The sequence below is a fragment of the Pteronotus mesoamericanus genome, unplaced genomic scaffold (assembly GCF_021234165.1).
Source record: "Pteronotus mesoamericanus isolate MK-2021 breed Mesoamerican mustached bat unplaced genomic scaffold, CSHL_Meso_final scaffold_85, whole genome shotgun sequence".
Taxonomy (NCBI): domain Eukaryota; kingdom Metazoa; phylum Chordata; class Mammalia; order Chiroptera; family Mormoopidae; genus Pteronotus; species Pteronotus mesoamericanus.
The window spans coordinates 37,322,303-37,338,441 of NW_026555329.1; the positions used below are offsets into that span (position 1 = coordinate 37,322,303).

Consider the following 16,139-nt stretch of genomic DNA (forward strand, 5'->3'; position numbering starts at 1 on the left):
TTAGATCATTCAAGTGAAATGAAAATGGCCTTCCAAGTGAACATTTTACTGCTGAAATATAAAATGCTAGTAATTTTGGAAAAATAAAAAATTCTTGCTCTTTTGTCCTCTACTTCTCAGGAGGATTAAGTGTGACTAACAGTTATGGCCCTATATGCCAATACTCTTTTCACCATCCAATTATTTGACATAATTTGGCACAGTATACAAATTCTGTGCACTGGAGGAAAAAAGTGAACAGAGTAAAATGACTAAGATTTGGCAGTAATGTAAGTCATGTTTTACACTTTTAAGTTCCATTTCCTTTTGGAAATTAGCCTATGATAGTACATTAACACACCTGAGTTTAGGGATCAGTCCTAATCATCTTCAGGTTTTTAAAGAATTTAGGTCAACTTTACTATCCATGCCTTTATTGAACAAGTCTATTTATCAAAACACTTGTCCAAGAAGAAATGGCTTTACATCATCCATCCTGGCAGTTTCAAACACTGTACAGCTTAGTTAACTAAAAAAAGTGTAATACCAATATTTATCTCTTTAAAAGATTAATTCCTCACAGATTTGTCTACTACATAAATACTGTATGCAGAATCTCACATAAATTCTTTGACTCCATAATGCTACCCTTTGCCAAAAATTTTGGTAAGTTAAAAAAATTCATGGGAGAAAAAAGTGGAATTTAAGAATTTCAACTGTAGGTACAAACTGAAGCTCTCTATCCCTTTATGAAACAGTAGTTAATTACATACGATCGAGGAAGAAGCTAGTTAGTAAATCGGTTTTCACCTAAAAAAAAAAAAAATTACATTTTTTTGAAGCTCTTATCCACCTTTTCTCTGCCTTCGGGCAGTTCTAATTTCCAGACAGCAAGTTCCTCAACCTGCTATAATCACGTACGTGATCCACTGCTTGTCATTTCCATGAAGACTTCACATGGACTGGAGAAAAAGGACATCCAGCTAAAATCACTGAGCTGGCCAGAATGTTTTTCATAACCAGCAGTTTATGTGCATTATCATTAAGCCACCAAGAATCTGCTAAAAACCATACTATACCTAGTAAAAAAGTATACTTCCTCTAGAACGATTGTTTTTCACATTTAAACTAGGCTATTTTATCATAAAGGACAGATCCTTATGAAATTCATAACCTAGTTTACTTTCTAACAGCTGAAACTGCATTAGATAAGTTAAATTCAAGTGTGCCATAGTCCTGATAAAAATTATTACAGTCTTAAGACATAAATCTACTCTGAGGTTCTTAAAAGAAGTTTGGACACGGTGGAGCCACCATCTGTCATAGAACCCACATGATAACCTACAGCCTCATTAGAAAAACTTAGAAGCACATTTCATAAATGATGGTATGTTCCACCTCACAGTGATGTGATATAATGCTAACTCCAAAGAGGAGGATGTGTCTTGTTCCCTCGCAGTGAACACTGTTAAAAAGGAAAATTTGCAATGCTCAAAGTGTAATTAATGTTTTTCATAAAACAAATGAAAAAGGATCATTGAAATTCTAGGCATTAAATCTATACTACAGCATCTTTTCTAAATCCACATTCCATACCCTTATAAAACAATGAATAATTTCCTTTTATAAAGCCTAATTCTCATATTATAGAACTACATTTCCTGCAATGGTAATGTTGGTATTTTAGTTTTGGGTACATTACACTGAATAGATAGTAAATGTTTGTTAGTTCTAGTGATTCAAATATAGGCCAATGACCAAGGCAATGTATGGAAAAAAAACCTGAAAACACTTTAATTTTTAAAACAACCGCAAGCACCTCAAACAATGGATTGTTGTTACAACACTTGTTATCTTTTCACAATCTAGTTATTGCAAAGGCATATGGATAAATTGTTAATGGACAAAGTCAAGAAAAAGGAGGCACCTTAATAAATGTGAAAGAAGAAAAAAACTGGCAGTCAATCCACTGACTTCTAAAAGAGGCTAAATATACCTCTATATATTACATGGTAAAACTGTATTGCCTACTATGGTTTGTGTCCTGGATTCTACAAATTTAAGGAAAACTCATAAACAAAATTGTGTGCAACCTGCAAAGGGAAATCATTTTCTCAACTTCAGTGCATGGAAAGAATCAAAAAGCTAGTAAAATTGGCTACAGTTACACACAAAAATGCCTATGGAATGAACGCGCTCACTGTTACCACTAAGGTGTGTGTTAGTATTCTGCCCATTGTACACTGTAAATTGTATATATTGTATCTTGGTTCTAGACAAACATGAGCAAGATTTTCAAAAAAAAAAAAAAATATATATATATATATTTTCATTCCACACACTGAACATATTTCTCTTGTCCAATTTAATCTATGTAGACTTTAGCTTACAGTGTTTGCAGGAGGCAACACCACATGGTACTGAGCCATCGCATTTTTGAAGGGAAATTGCTGCTTTTCCTTAAATGTACTTTTAAAATATGCAAGAATAGGAAGGGGAATGCTAAACTATAATACGTACTTAAGAATGGGAAGTGTGTTTTTTCTTTCTTTAAAGTGCCATATAGGGAATGACATAACCCGGAGCCACTTTGTTTAAAATCCCATGAAAAAGGACTGTTATGGAATGAAAAGTTTGTACAACTCCCTGGAGCTAAGTCTGCTACATGCAACTTAGACTACAAAGCACTCAAGACTTGGTAGCTTATCTGAAATTGGAATTCCCATCCTATATTTAATGGAAATCAACATTTACAGGGTGCATTTACATACACTATAATACAGGAATGATGTCCCTTTGCCAGAAGACAAAATTGTACATTTCCTTGCTATTTCTTGGTTCCAACTTGATAATTTCTAAAGATTGTAAATTATATAGTATTAGGTTAAAATATTTCTTCATAAATAGTTACAAAACCTGCCAAAACACAAGGGGAAAGTTTTTTCGTTCAAAAAAACTGACATTTGAATGTCACACAACACAAGAAACAATGCTCAGAGACGTGTTATTGTTTCCAGAAGAAAGTGGATCAGTAAACTACTAAGCTGAAGACAAAGGACTACCCTTCCCCAGGACCACAGTGCACAAAAGCAAAATGTCAAACAACAGTACCTCAAAGCAAAATAAAGGTCTGAGGATGAAGCCAGCTCACTTGTAATCCTGTTAAAAGAATGAGAGTCACCATTTAGGTCCAATGTACTGGAAAACATTTGCTAGCTCAGAATGCTGTATTTGTAGAATCTGCTAAGAATTCAACCAAGGGTGCCGAAGGCATTCGCCAGCTGAGGCTCGTTTTTCAGGAACCATTTCTAACATTGGAATCAGGAAATCTGTAAACTGTGCAGCATCTTCATGGGGCCACCCATACTTTTCCACAAGTACATCAAAGAGGCTCCAGGGCTTCAGCTTGGTGATGTGCCGCAGTTCTCCTACAGGGAAAAAACAGGCACGGTCAAGAAAGCTCTGAATCTGCATTTCCCACAGTTGGCCCAGGCAGGTTCTTTTCAACGAAGCAGATACCTACCTGCTCAACACTATGCAACAACAGAGAAGGCCAGCTTTTCTCCTCAAGAATAATCATTAAATGTATACGCGAGAGCGTCATATTTCAAGTAGGCTTGGCAAATGTAAATAAATAGGCATTAATTTAAAAGGGACTAGTTCATTCACATCAGTTCTAGGTTTCTTTAAATATGTAGAGCCCAGGATGTTTTCATTTACCAAGACTGACAGAGGCGCTCCCAACTCCAACTTGGTATCTTTTGCAACTTGCAAATTTGCTTAGAAAACACTTCAAGATACATACTATTCTTAAACTCTTTAGACCATTATTTTGCATGTTACCATGCAAAGAAAAAGGAATCTTTTCCTCTAGAACAGGCTATTTGAGAGAACCTCCTGTGATGCTAGAGATATACTTCATCTGTACTGTCCAATAAGGGAGCTGCTAGCTATATGTGGCATCTGAGTGCTTAAAATGTGGTTAGTGTAAGTAAGGAACTGAAGTTTTAATCTGTTTAAATGTAAGCAGCCACCAGTAGCTAGAGTCTCGACAGCACAGCTCTAGTTGCCAACCTGAGTCAAATACCATTCATTTCTACACATCTGTTGTAAACTCTAAGCTATCAGGGCATCAATGTGCAAACCCTGAAGTTGCTCTCTTCAGAATGTGCTAGCTGCAGCGCAAACATGAGCAGCCCTGGCAGACGTGACAGAACAACTAACAAGCCAGTAAATGATTTGAAACTGTAAAAGCCTTTTTCAGAATAGGAGAAAAAGTTACTTTTTAGCCAAACTGCCTCGGGGTAAGTTTCATCATGAGTAACTCAGTTTCTCTACCCTTTAGAAATTTTTACAAGACACCCTACACCTTCCCAAAGAGAGGCCTCCTTGGGTGCCCCCAAGCGTCTGCCAAGGCAGCCCCCACCGAAAGCGGCACCCCATTCCGCACACCCTCCCGGGCCCGGAGCGAGTCTGAGCCCAGCAGCAGGCACAGAGCTGAGGCGCGCTGAGCCCCCGGCGGGCGCAGACACGGCCGGCTTCTCTCTCTCGTTTCACCGCTAATTTGACCAACACAGTGATTTTTCTCCCAATGTCAGCACTAATAGAGATTCAGTTCTGTGTTTACAGAGGTCTTCTTAGGAGACCTGCTTGGTTTGTTTCACCCACTTATTCAGCTCAATTTAGAAACTCACTCTTCCTCTTTCTTCAATCATAAAGAAAATAGAAGGACATCAGAGAACATTACAAACACAAAAGGAGAAATGACCTGTAATCCCACCCAACTGGGACTTTTTCTTTTGGCTTATATTCTTCCAATGTACATTCATAGGCACTGCTGTCTACTGAGTTGTAATCATGATATGCCCAGGATTCTGAATAAAAACACCTTTACAGTAAGTTTCTTGTTCAAGAAGCTGGTTGTAAAATAAGCTCCTGACTCCAACGTGAGGCCTGGGGATGGAGTTAAGCACGGCTTCCAGACGGCAGGTCAGGGCTGGCTTACAGGGCGGTGGGCCCGCCTTCCTCAGACTGTGGAAGGAAGCAGTCTCCATGAGAGCAAAGTCTGCGCCATCCCTGAATGTTCATCCCCTTTACCCTAGAAATTCCAGTTCTAGGAATCCACCCTAAGGAAATAAAGCCTGGCACCCACCACCCTACCCCCAAAATATGCTCACTGCAAAATTAGATGTACTTGCAAAATTTCAAATGCTCAGTAACAGAAGAATGGTGGTATTAAAAAAAAAAAAACCCACAAGCAACCATGATACACCCATTTGATGAACAGTATTTAATGCTACTAAATAACATGGGAGGAAATTATACTGTAAAATATTTGGTAGTAAAAGGATAGAAGTCAAAACTATGTTCTACACAAGAGTGATCCTGTGATCTATGATCACAAGAATGGTCCTTCAAATTGCCCATATAGCCATATAGTAGGTGCCCCAAACACCAGCTTTAGTAAGGTTGTTTCTCTCCCTCTCTCTCTGCATTTTCTATAATGCAGCTCTATTAATTTTTATTTATTTATTTATTTTTAGGCAGAGGGAAGGGAGAAAAAGAGGGAAACATCAGTGGGTAGTTGCCTCTCATGTGCCCTCTGCTGGGGATGTGGCCTGCAACCCAGGCATGTGCCCTGACTGGGATTCGAACTGGCGACCCTTCGATTCACAGGTTGGTGCTCAATCCACTGAGCCACACAAGCCAGGGCTGGTTTTATTTTTATTTTTTTAAGATTTTATTTACTTTTCTTTAGACAGTAGGAAAGGGGGGGAGAAAGAGAGAGAATCATTGATATGTGAGATACATGGATCTGTTGCCTCTCACCCGCCCCCAAGTGGGCACCTGGCCTGCAACCCAGGCATGGGCCCTGACTGGGAATCGAACTGGCAACCAGCACTCAATCCACTGAGCCACACCGGACAGGGAGGGCTCTCTTGATTTTATAGTGACTGTTACTCTCAAACAAGCAAGGGTAAAGCAAACTGAGAAAGCTCACACATAACATGCTAAAACATGCTCTCTAGGAGGGGAAGAGAGCTTCATTTATATTCATCTATTCTGACTTGGAGTAAACATCAGTACTTTTCAGGTTTGGGAATGAATGCAACTATGAGAAACACTGCCTATTCAGAACAATGAAATGTAGTCCTGAGGATGTCAGTTTTTACTAACTAAAATCCATCAAGAGGCATGAAAACATGTATAATCTTCAGTGAGGAAAGACAGTTTACCCCCAAAATGACTTAAAATCTTCATAACAGTGATCAAAACAACTCAGTGCTGAGTGGCTATAAAAAACTATTCAGACCTAACTATCATCACTATAAACCGACAGAAATATTCCCCCAAAACAGCCTAAAATACCTAACACACTTTGACCAGTGAATCACACACAAAAAAAACTGTATGTGCAAACATGCTGTCTAGACCAGGACAATATGCAAAATAATCCTAAACACCAATAGGTACCGAATACATAATAACATTGCAATATAATAGAATACTGAATTGCCTCTGAAAAGAATATATGGATTATGTGGGTAAGTGGACAAAATACACATTGCCAAGGGGAAATAAAATAAACTAACCTAGGCCCTATGATTATACGTACACATTCTTACATTTAATTCAATGATAAGAAATGCGGTCCTACAACTAGTTACTTAAAAACAAAACTTACACTCCCAAACTTGAATATCTACCGCTGGCAGAAATGCCAAACACAGGCTCATCTGCCGAGTCAGGGCTTTGAGTCCCTTTACCAAGCGCTAGCCCCGCAGACACCATGTGGGAAACAGCAACCTGCACTTCCAGCACTACGTATTATAAAAATTAAAATAAGAAGGTAAGTGGCTCCCTCACAAGTTAAAGAATTTTGTCCTGGCAATTTTTTCTCTTAGGAAAATATACCAAGATACGTTCTGCTGAAACAAATTTTCCAAGTAACCAGACAGTTAATGACACACTTGTGGCAGTCTCCACAGATGGTTTCTTTTTAAACCATTTTCAGCCTCTCACCTTTCCTCACCATCAGCTCTCACACAGACGCGTGCAGACAGGGGAGCGGCAAAGCCGCCCAGGAGACTGGGCCCTGCCAGCAGGGCTGCCCTCAGCGCCCCCCGTGCTCTGGGGCCCAGTCACCGGACGCCCTGGGCGAGGGCTCCTCCTCTGGAGCAACAGCCTGGGGACTGCGACCGCACAGCGGTCCTAGATTATTAGGTTACTTTTTGAAGAAAAAAGTTAAGTTATACATCTTCCATTATACATCTCTTAAATATTATTTTAAGTGATTTGTGAAGGGAAATACATTATCTTGTCCATGAAATTATAATATTCCAGAGTTAAACATACAAGCATATGAGGTTTTACCCCACACTTGGGGGACTATGAAGGCAAATCCTGGTGCTGTACTTCAGTAAATACTGGTAACTAGGGGGAAAAAAAGGCTATAATATCAAATTTATTAAATTTCAGTAGCACACGTATAGAAAGGAAACCTATCAAATAATTACTGGTAAAAATGAGACACAAAACACAAAATTTGAACACAGTCCTATAAAGTACATATAGGTAAACATTTGAGTTCAAACTCTGTTTAAACCCTATCTCCCACTCATACAAAAATTAACTCAAAATGGATCACAGACCTAAATGTAAGATCTAAAAACACAAAAGTCTCAGAAGAAAACAGAATGAATCTTTGTGACCTTGAAGCAGATGACAGTTCTTAGATATGAATTTAAAAGTACAGTAACCAAAAACAGGGAGAAAGTTGGACTTCATTGAAATGAAAACTTTGGTACTTCAACTATCACACACGTGCACTGATATGTCCACATAAAACCTGCACATCAATGTTCACGGAAACATTATTCGTAACAGCCGAAAAGTGGAGACCCACAGGTCCATTAGGAACCAAACGCAGCTGATGCGCACATAAATAAATGACGCACCGACTCATGCTGTCACAAGGGGGACCCACGAAAACACAGCAAGTGCAAGAAGCCAACACAAAAGTACACATCCTGTAGGATGCCATTTATATGGAACGTCCAGAATATGCAAGTTCATAAAGAAAAGCAGATTTGTGGCTGCGGGGCCTGAGGGAGGGAAGAACACTGAGTGTGCGCTCACAGGCACAGGGTGTCTTTCTGAGAGAATGAAAACACCCTCAAATCAGACAGTGGAGGTGATTCCGTAAGTCTGCGAATACACTAAAAACCACTGAACTGCACACTTTAAAAAAACGAATTCTATGATATGCAGATTATACCTCAATAAAGCTGTTATAAAAAGCTGGTACAAGGCATACAACAAAATAACTTTAAAAGAATTCCAATGTGTTAATGTATACAATAAAAATAAGTATTTTACTAATTAGTAGGTTACAATAAATGACAGGAATAAATGGGATGAAGTATAATAGAATTTACTTGAACCTGTGGCGATAATTTCTTTCTGGCATCATATGCTCAAATTCGAAAATAAATGAGTAAAACCGTAATTCAAACCTATGACCAGTTGTGGCCTGTGGTCTGTTATTCTCCAAATGCCTTTACTGTGAGTTTTGTGTCACTACAGTCTGCCTCCAGGACATCGCCTCATGGCGCCCACCCCCTCTGTCCTGCATCACAGCTGTGGATGGGGGTGGGGGGCTTTCTCATGCAGCCTCCAAACGGGGGCCTAGGAGAAGGTGAAAGCATCTACTCCAGGCAATGACACCAGGATGACTGGGGTGTCCCCGGGACCACCCCAGGCAAAGTGAAACAAACTGCCACCCTGCCGCTAGCTCACACAGGCATCTATCCAAAACAAAGACTGGATACAGGTTAATGTTTTTAAATTTGATAGCTAAATATTAACTTTAACAGCTCTTCACCCTAATCCAGGCTCTGGGGATCCAGCAGGAAACCAGACAGACCAAGCCCTGCTCTCACAGAGCTCTGCTTCTGGGAAGAGCGTACCACTGAAAAGAAAAATAAGACTTCTAATAACCCAGAATTAATGTTTAAGAATAAACTGTAGTTAAAATATTAAAAGTTTAAAAGTTCCAAGACCCACTAATACAAGTAAACAGGTCTAGCTATTTCCACAGAGTCAAACTCATGCCGAGATCAGTCCTAAGCTGGCCCTTCCCATCTGGGCTTCAGGCACCTAAGAGGACAGAGTCTGAATTGTAACTGAGATGTCACTTGGCTGCATTTGATTTTTAGCTTCACACACAGCCCTGACTCTTGCTCCCTGGACTTGCAGTGGGGTGAAATCTGCTTCCCGGTCAAGAGAAAGCAGGAAAATCTGCTGTTCACTCCTCAAGAATGCTGGCTGCTTTCCAATGTGACATAAGCAAATTAATCATTTTCAATTTTACTCTTCTTGTTATCAGTTCTGGCAAAAAGGTGTTTTAGAAAAACAATTTAGATGAATACTTATCCCATTCTTTCCAAAATGTACATGGTATGTCTTAGAAAAGTCCAGACACTGTTAATATAACAAGAACAGTTCGCAGGACACCGATGTAACCTGGCAGCCAAGGAGAGTGAACTGGAACGCAATGCGAATGTGTGAACAATGATGACTTCACTCTAATCAGTGGGGGCAGTAGACGCTGCTGAGCATGTGTATGGTGTGGCCATCACTTTCAAAATGACTGAGCGAGTAGAGCAATGAATCTGCATCAAATTTTGCATTAAGCTACAACATTCCTCCACAGAAACTATTCGGATGATTCAGAAGGCCACAGCTGTGGGCATCTAGTGATTGGCAGCTTCATCACAATGCACCTGCTCATGTATCACGTCTCATGCAGAGTTTTATGATGAAATGTAAAATCACCCAGGTGACTCATCCCTGTTACAGCCCAGATTTGGTGCCCTGCAACTTCTGGCTTCTCCCAAAACTAAAATCATCTTTGAAAAGGAAGAGGATTTCAGACTGTCAATGAGATTCAGGAAAATACAACAGGGCAGCTGATGGTGATTCAGGAAAATATGGTGAGAAGAACTGTGTAAGGTCCCACGGTGCCTACTTCGATGGCGACTGAAGCATCATTGCCCTATGTACAACATTTCTTGGATCTTCTTCAATAAATGTCTCTATTTTTCATAGAGACTGATACAAATGGCTGGATACATTCTGGACAGCTCTTGTATATTTCACACATATTACTTACAGAGGTATGCTCAAACACATCTTTTATGCAATACAGCATGCCCCTCATCCTGAAATCTATTTTCATGATAGGCCTTCATTCATCATATTATTTCTATAACTTCTGTAAAAACCCTAACTCCTTTCTGATTTTCATTGTTGTTATAAACAAACAATAATCAGGAAAGAACTTAAGTCCCAAATCCCAGTCATTTTAGGGGATTTTTTGCCTAGTCATCAATTCTCCTTTACATTGTAAGGAAGGAAAAAAAGACTCTAGTTACCACAGTAACATCAAATCAAATGTTTGTGTCTATCTACACCAAGAATGCTAAGTGCATTTCAACTCCACAGGTCACCTTTAAACAAGCGCGTATGCAGGTCCTAAAGCACACGTGCAATAATGACATGATGATGGAACAGTAGGTTCTGTACAAGAACGTGATGTTTCATCTGGGCAGGCAGGACAGGGCACAGACCACGAGTCGCTCCAGGTGCAAAGGTGCTGGTGGAAAGGCCAACTTGTAAGCCAACTTCCAGCACAAACAGCCACAGGACAGGGAGCTCTGAGCTGAAACCAACCACCCTTCCAGTATCAACTCACTACGCATCACTCACCACCCTGTCCTCAGAGGAGAGCCCTGCCAAATGGGGTGAGGAGAGGACTGCAGGCCCGCAGCTGCTTCTTGGGCTGGTACTCAGCAAGCGCTGTCCGTGGAGGTGTGCAGCTCAGGACCGTGGCAAAGCTTGGCAAACCTGACACTTCGGGGCAGCTGCCACCCAGAGCACAGGTGATCTCCGGCTGCTCAGAGAGGCCCCTACAGATATCTTGGGACTGTGTGTGAGAGTCTGTGTGTGGAGAGGGGAAATTTCTCTCTTGCTCCTGTGATCCAGACTTGAAGAGCAGATTCTCAAAACTAGAATTAATATAGGCTGTCTGAAGAATAGTTTTCCCTGACAGTTTTTTTCTTGGGATAAGCCTAAAAAAAGTAGTAAGAAAATAGCTACATCCAGTTACGTATGTCACAGGTTGCCCACTGGTTGGTCCTGAAAAGCCGAGAGCTGTGGTCCATGTGCTCAGATAAATGGAGCACAAAAACCACCATGTTCACATGGTGGGTCATCAGGCCTCTTGTATTTAACAGGGAAATATACGGGTGTGTCAACCAAAAAACAAATCTTAAGACTGAAAAAGCATGAATTAAGAGGATCAACTACACTCACACAAAAGAATATGGCACTGGGGAAGAGTTTCTTTAAAAATAAATACCCTGGGGTTTTGGGGTGATTTTTTAAATTAATCACTAACAAGGGGACTATACTGGGCAAAGAAAAGATGTTCAGGGTCATGCCAAAGGAAGGTCTACAAGAACTACAATATTAAAATGAAATCAATTATAATACAGTGTAAAGTATTCCAATGGGAAAACAGGATTTGATCTGCAAGAATGCGAGGCAGATAGGATCCCGCAGGCCTACAGCCACTACAGGTCCAGGAGGACACCAATGGGCGCTCATGAAGTCCAGTCTCCGGGCCGCCTCCGCTCCAATGCAAAACAGTCTGGCTCCATGAACAACATGGAAAATGTAAAGGTAAGTTTAGCTGGTTTCTAAAAATCACTTGACTCCTTTTTCATAAATAATACACAGACTGGTATTTAGAGTAGGAGAGAAGAGGAATGGAATAGATGACAGGTTTTGGGAAAGCCGTCTCCTAACACAATTCTTACTCCTTCGACATCAGCCGGTTCACTTTTTATTTCTTGGAAGCCTTCTTTAGGAGAATTCCCCAGCTGTACAAGTCCAGATTTTTCTCCAATGCCCAAATGCAAAAGCATAATTTCTCCTTCTGGGAGAGGATTATGCTGAAATTAGTGTTGCATAAATACCGTTACCTTTTCTGGTGAAAAACTCCTTGGAATATTTCCCCAACATAGCGTATTTTCGAGGAACTTTCCCCAGCAGTTCAATGATCAATGCTATGTGATCTGCATTGGGAAACATTGCCAGCAAAACAGAAACACACGACAGTTTAATCAGTACACTGCATGCAGACACTGCTGCCGCCCGCGCAGACAGAAACAGAGCATGACCTGGACAATCGGAAGCGCCGGTGCTGCCCATGTGGCCGGATGCGGGCGCCCAGCGGAAGAGGGCCCCACGGAGGAGCTGATGCACAGCCCAGGGCGGCCGCAGCACTGGGCCGAACGCAGCCTTCCCTCTCGGCTCTTACACCCGCACAGGAACTCCGCTGGGCTGCTTTTTAAATTTAGGAGAAATGCCTTTGTCACCACCAATGCTGCAATCAGCAGCTGCTATCCCGTTTCTGTCTGCATCGTGGCGCTTTTCAAAAAGAAGAGGTACTACCTCTGCGATTGAAGAATTCCCGAGAGTATTTTCCAGATAGAGCAAAGTGCCTTGGGATACTGCCTAGCAGCTCTATGATGTGGGCTATGTGGTCTATGGAGGAGAGAAAAAAGGACATGGGAATGGGAGGGGCAGAGGGAGGGCGGGGATAAAAGAAGAGGGAAAAAAATCGAAATTAGTGAAAACTCAGAAACAGACCCAAATCAACAATGTTTGCAGCACATCCATGCAGAGGCTCCTGGGACAGGCAGGCCTCAGGCACCACCTGGAGCATCAATGGTGACCAATAACCAGCTCACCCCAGGCCACCCCAGCATCGCAAGCAAATAAGCATGGAGATGGCCAGGTTTACAGATGGAATTCAAGTCAGAATTCCCTGGTTTTCAACTCCACTCCCCAATTGGAGAGAAAAACAAACAGCAGCTCGGTGGGCAAAAGGGCCACAGGGAGGTGGAGAGGCTCTGGGGTCCGCATGGCCTGTCTTCTCCCCGCCCGCTGGGCTTGGGGCCTGCGGGCGACAGGAGGGAGGGCTCTCGGGGGTGCTGCCCATGCCTGGGGGCTCTGCCCAAGTCACTGCCACTCGGGGGCAGGGGGGGGTGCTTTAAGCTCAAATGAAAATAAAAAAAGAAAAATAAATAAAAAGAAAAAGCAAGCATCTCAATTTGGTGTTTGAAAACCAATAGGTAGCGCTATGTCAGGACAAACATACAATACTCTCCAGAATTTCAGGACCCTCAAGAGACCCAGACTAAGGCACTCGGCAGGTGCAGTACTCACCCTCATCCCTGGAATAGTCCTCTCCAGAATGCGGTTCAAACAAATAATCTCCCGTGGCCAGCTCAAACGCCTAGGACACAACAGACGACATGCTAAGAACTTCACAGAGGCTGGCCCCTGAGTCACCAATTATTTCTCCTTGAATAAGAGACCTACCTACATTTTAGAAGGATCTGAATCAAACCAAAGAGCCTCCTAAACGGGCCCGACACCAAATTTGTTCTTCCTTCCAAAAAGTTCAAAGCTTCAGAAATAGTTTTACATCTCCTCTACTGAAGATGAAAGGGGCTCTGCATCTCTTCATTTTGCAAGCAGCAAACCGGACACGTCTGCATACCCGCGAGCAGCTGTGAGGAGGCCTTGCCAGAGCACTGCCCTCCCCCGCTAACAGGGGAACAAGGGCTCCGCCCAGGCCCAGGTCTAACTCCAGAGCCTGCTCCAGCCCAGCAGGCTCGCCTGGCCCCTGGACGACGGGGGCTGCTTCTCTCATGAAGCAAAGGCCTTCATGTCTTAGCAACCAAGGGGACTATTTTCAGCATCTCCTCATCACTTCATTCATTTCTGACTCAACCAAAGGAATACCTAGAGCCTAAGAAGCCCCTCTTGCTCTGTCCCCCGGGGCCAGGAGAAACCAGATCACTGTGCAACCCCTCCCAAACAGGGCAAGGAGGGCTGGCTCCCTGGGGGACCACTGCCTGTCCGCAGCATACCCGGGTGGGGGGAGGCCATCTGTTCCCACTTCTACCAGGTACTCTACTTACCTCATGTTCTCTGTCTCTCTCTCTCTCTCACACACCCCACTCAGGACTATGAGTTCAATTTGGTAACAATATACAAAGATGGCAACTGCTACTGCTCTGATAAAATATCGTGTTTTAAAAACAAAACAGGATAAGCTAAATCCCACCTTTGGCTTTTACCATACTAACTTCTTCTCTGTATTAGATCTTACTTTCTGAAAGTCGCTGAGGGACCCCCCTCCACTGATGCCAGTGGATCCAGGACTATGGCAATACCCGTCCCCCAAGGTGCTGCCCTCCCAACTCCCGCCCTGATGGGCTGGCACAGCGCGGACCTACTCTCCTTCTGCCTGTGGCCAGGCCGCGGAGAAGGCACCCTCGGGAAGACGCGTCTGCCTGCACCGGGCCACCCGCCCCGCTCCCCGGCACGCCACACAAACCGCAGTCTGGAGTGCTCAGCCCAGGGCCACCAGTACATGAACTCGGGATCCCTGCCGAACAGACCCGAGTCTGGACAGGACCCGAACACATCCAGTCCCAGCACAGGAGAAGGTGTTGCCCCAGCACTGCAGTGCCTGAGAAGGTCCTCGCTTGGGGCCTCTCCTCTCCACCTAATAAACAATAAAGACACTGGGCCAATCCCAGGTCAGGGTAAAAAAACCTCGTATCTGGCTAAAAGTCCAAGGGGGAACAACTGGACTCCATACTGAGTGGCCAGAAGAGTCTCCCGCGTGGGGCACAATCAATTCAATACCCTACAAGACAAGAGGAAAAGGTGAAACCCTAACGGGGAAAGACCCAAGGAGCACAGCAGATGCTCCAAGGAGGATGCCCGCTGTTCTGTAACTCTTCTTTGGTGCTCGCTCACTCTTCTAATTAGTTTTCGAAAGTATTTCACTCTAGCTATATATATTTCATACAGCCTAACACTAAGATAAGTCAGCTGAGTGTTCTTTGAAAGAAGACTGTGTTGATTTTCACCCACATATTTACAACGAAATCTTAACTCAAAGAGGCCTATCGATGAAATGGTTTAAAAGAGAAAGGAAGAGACAGGACAGAGGCTCCCATCGTGGTATCTGGTCCCAGCTCTCTGAAGAGTAACAAGATTTTCTTGTAAACAGGACACACACAATAAGGCACTTGCACACGACCATGCAAATGTCAGCCTCTGACACTCCCTTTCATGCCGGCAGCTCTGAAACCATGAAAGAGGACCGTCTTCAACTCAGCCAGTTACTCCCACTGCAACCTGGATAATTGGTATTTATTTTTAATAATTGAGAAAGAGCTTGGGGTTCTTCCCTCTGTACCTGATGCCCTCAAAGGGCCTTCCCTTGTACCAACCTCTGCTCTCAGATTCTGGGGGGATCTCTTTCCTGAAAAGCCCTCTCGTGCCAAAGTATCCCATTCTGAATAAGTAAGGTCACCTCTTAGTAATGTGACCAGTGCTAGAGAAGTTTGGTGAAATTCATCAGACAGGCCTTTCTTGTTTCTATGGCATTGACTCAGGCCCACCATGGGGTCCATAAAAAGACACCTACTCAGGGCCTCTGACACACAGATGCAGAGGAGCTACCACCATGATCCACACAGAACTATTACGTCCTACACACCTGTATCTGGAGGGGCCCCAAAGTGGAAGAAAAGGGAAAAAAATTCAACACCTGCTATATCCCAGCTACTCTGTCTCATTTTGTTGTCCTTTTCCAGGGGTAAGAGCTCTGCTCTTACAACAATGAAGGTGCTTCCTGGTGAGCACGGTGCCAGCCACTGCAGCCTCCGTAAGGCCTGATGCATTTCCAACACTCAAAGGACACTGGGCTTTATTCCCCCGTGGATTTATGAAGTTATATAATATACTCTTACAGTTTTAAACTTCGATAAAAAGGCACGGGTGGGGAAACACTGCCTCATCTTTATCAGGTTCTCTAGTTGAAACAGAGGGACCTCTCAGCCATGACCTTTCGGGATCAGGGGTGGAGATAGGGAATGAAGGCATTCCCCTTCCAGAAAAATCACCTTTTGACAAAATTTAAAAATGACTTATTTTTTTAAAACTCTCATCAGTAGCCCTAGAAGCACTGAGGGAGCTTATGTTTCATTTCTTGGGAAGGCGGGGCG

At 42.9% G+C, this 16,139-nt stretch overlaps 1 protein-coding gene across 4 annotated transcripts in view; it reads right to left on the bottom strand.

Moving 5' to 3' along the window:
• Nucleotides 1–2,319: 2,319 nt before the first annotated feature.
• SRPK2 (SRSF protein kinase 2) overlaps nt 2,320–16,139 on the bottom strand; it is a 223,180-nt gene continuing 209,360 nt past the window's right edge. For 3 of the 4 annotated variants that reach the window (XM_054564084.1, XM_054564086.1, XM_054564085.1), the window contains 4 exons: nt 13,276–13,345; nt 12,499–12,591; nt 12,027–12,119; nt 2,320–3,407 (listed from right to left, as the gene is read on the bottom strand). In XM_054564084.1, coding sequence (XP_054420059.1) covers nt 3,223–3,407; nt 12,027–12,119; nt 12,499–12,591; nt 13,276–13,345 — 441 coding nt within the window. In that variant the 3' untranslated portion in view covers nt 2,320–3,222. The remainder of the gene's footprint in view (nt 3,408–12,026; nt 12,120–12,498; nt 12,592–13,275; nt 13,346–16,139) is intronic. The other variant, XM_054564087.1, reaches the window with a different exon arrangement.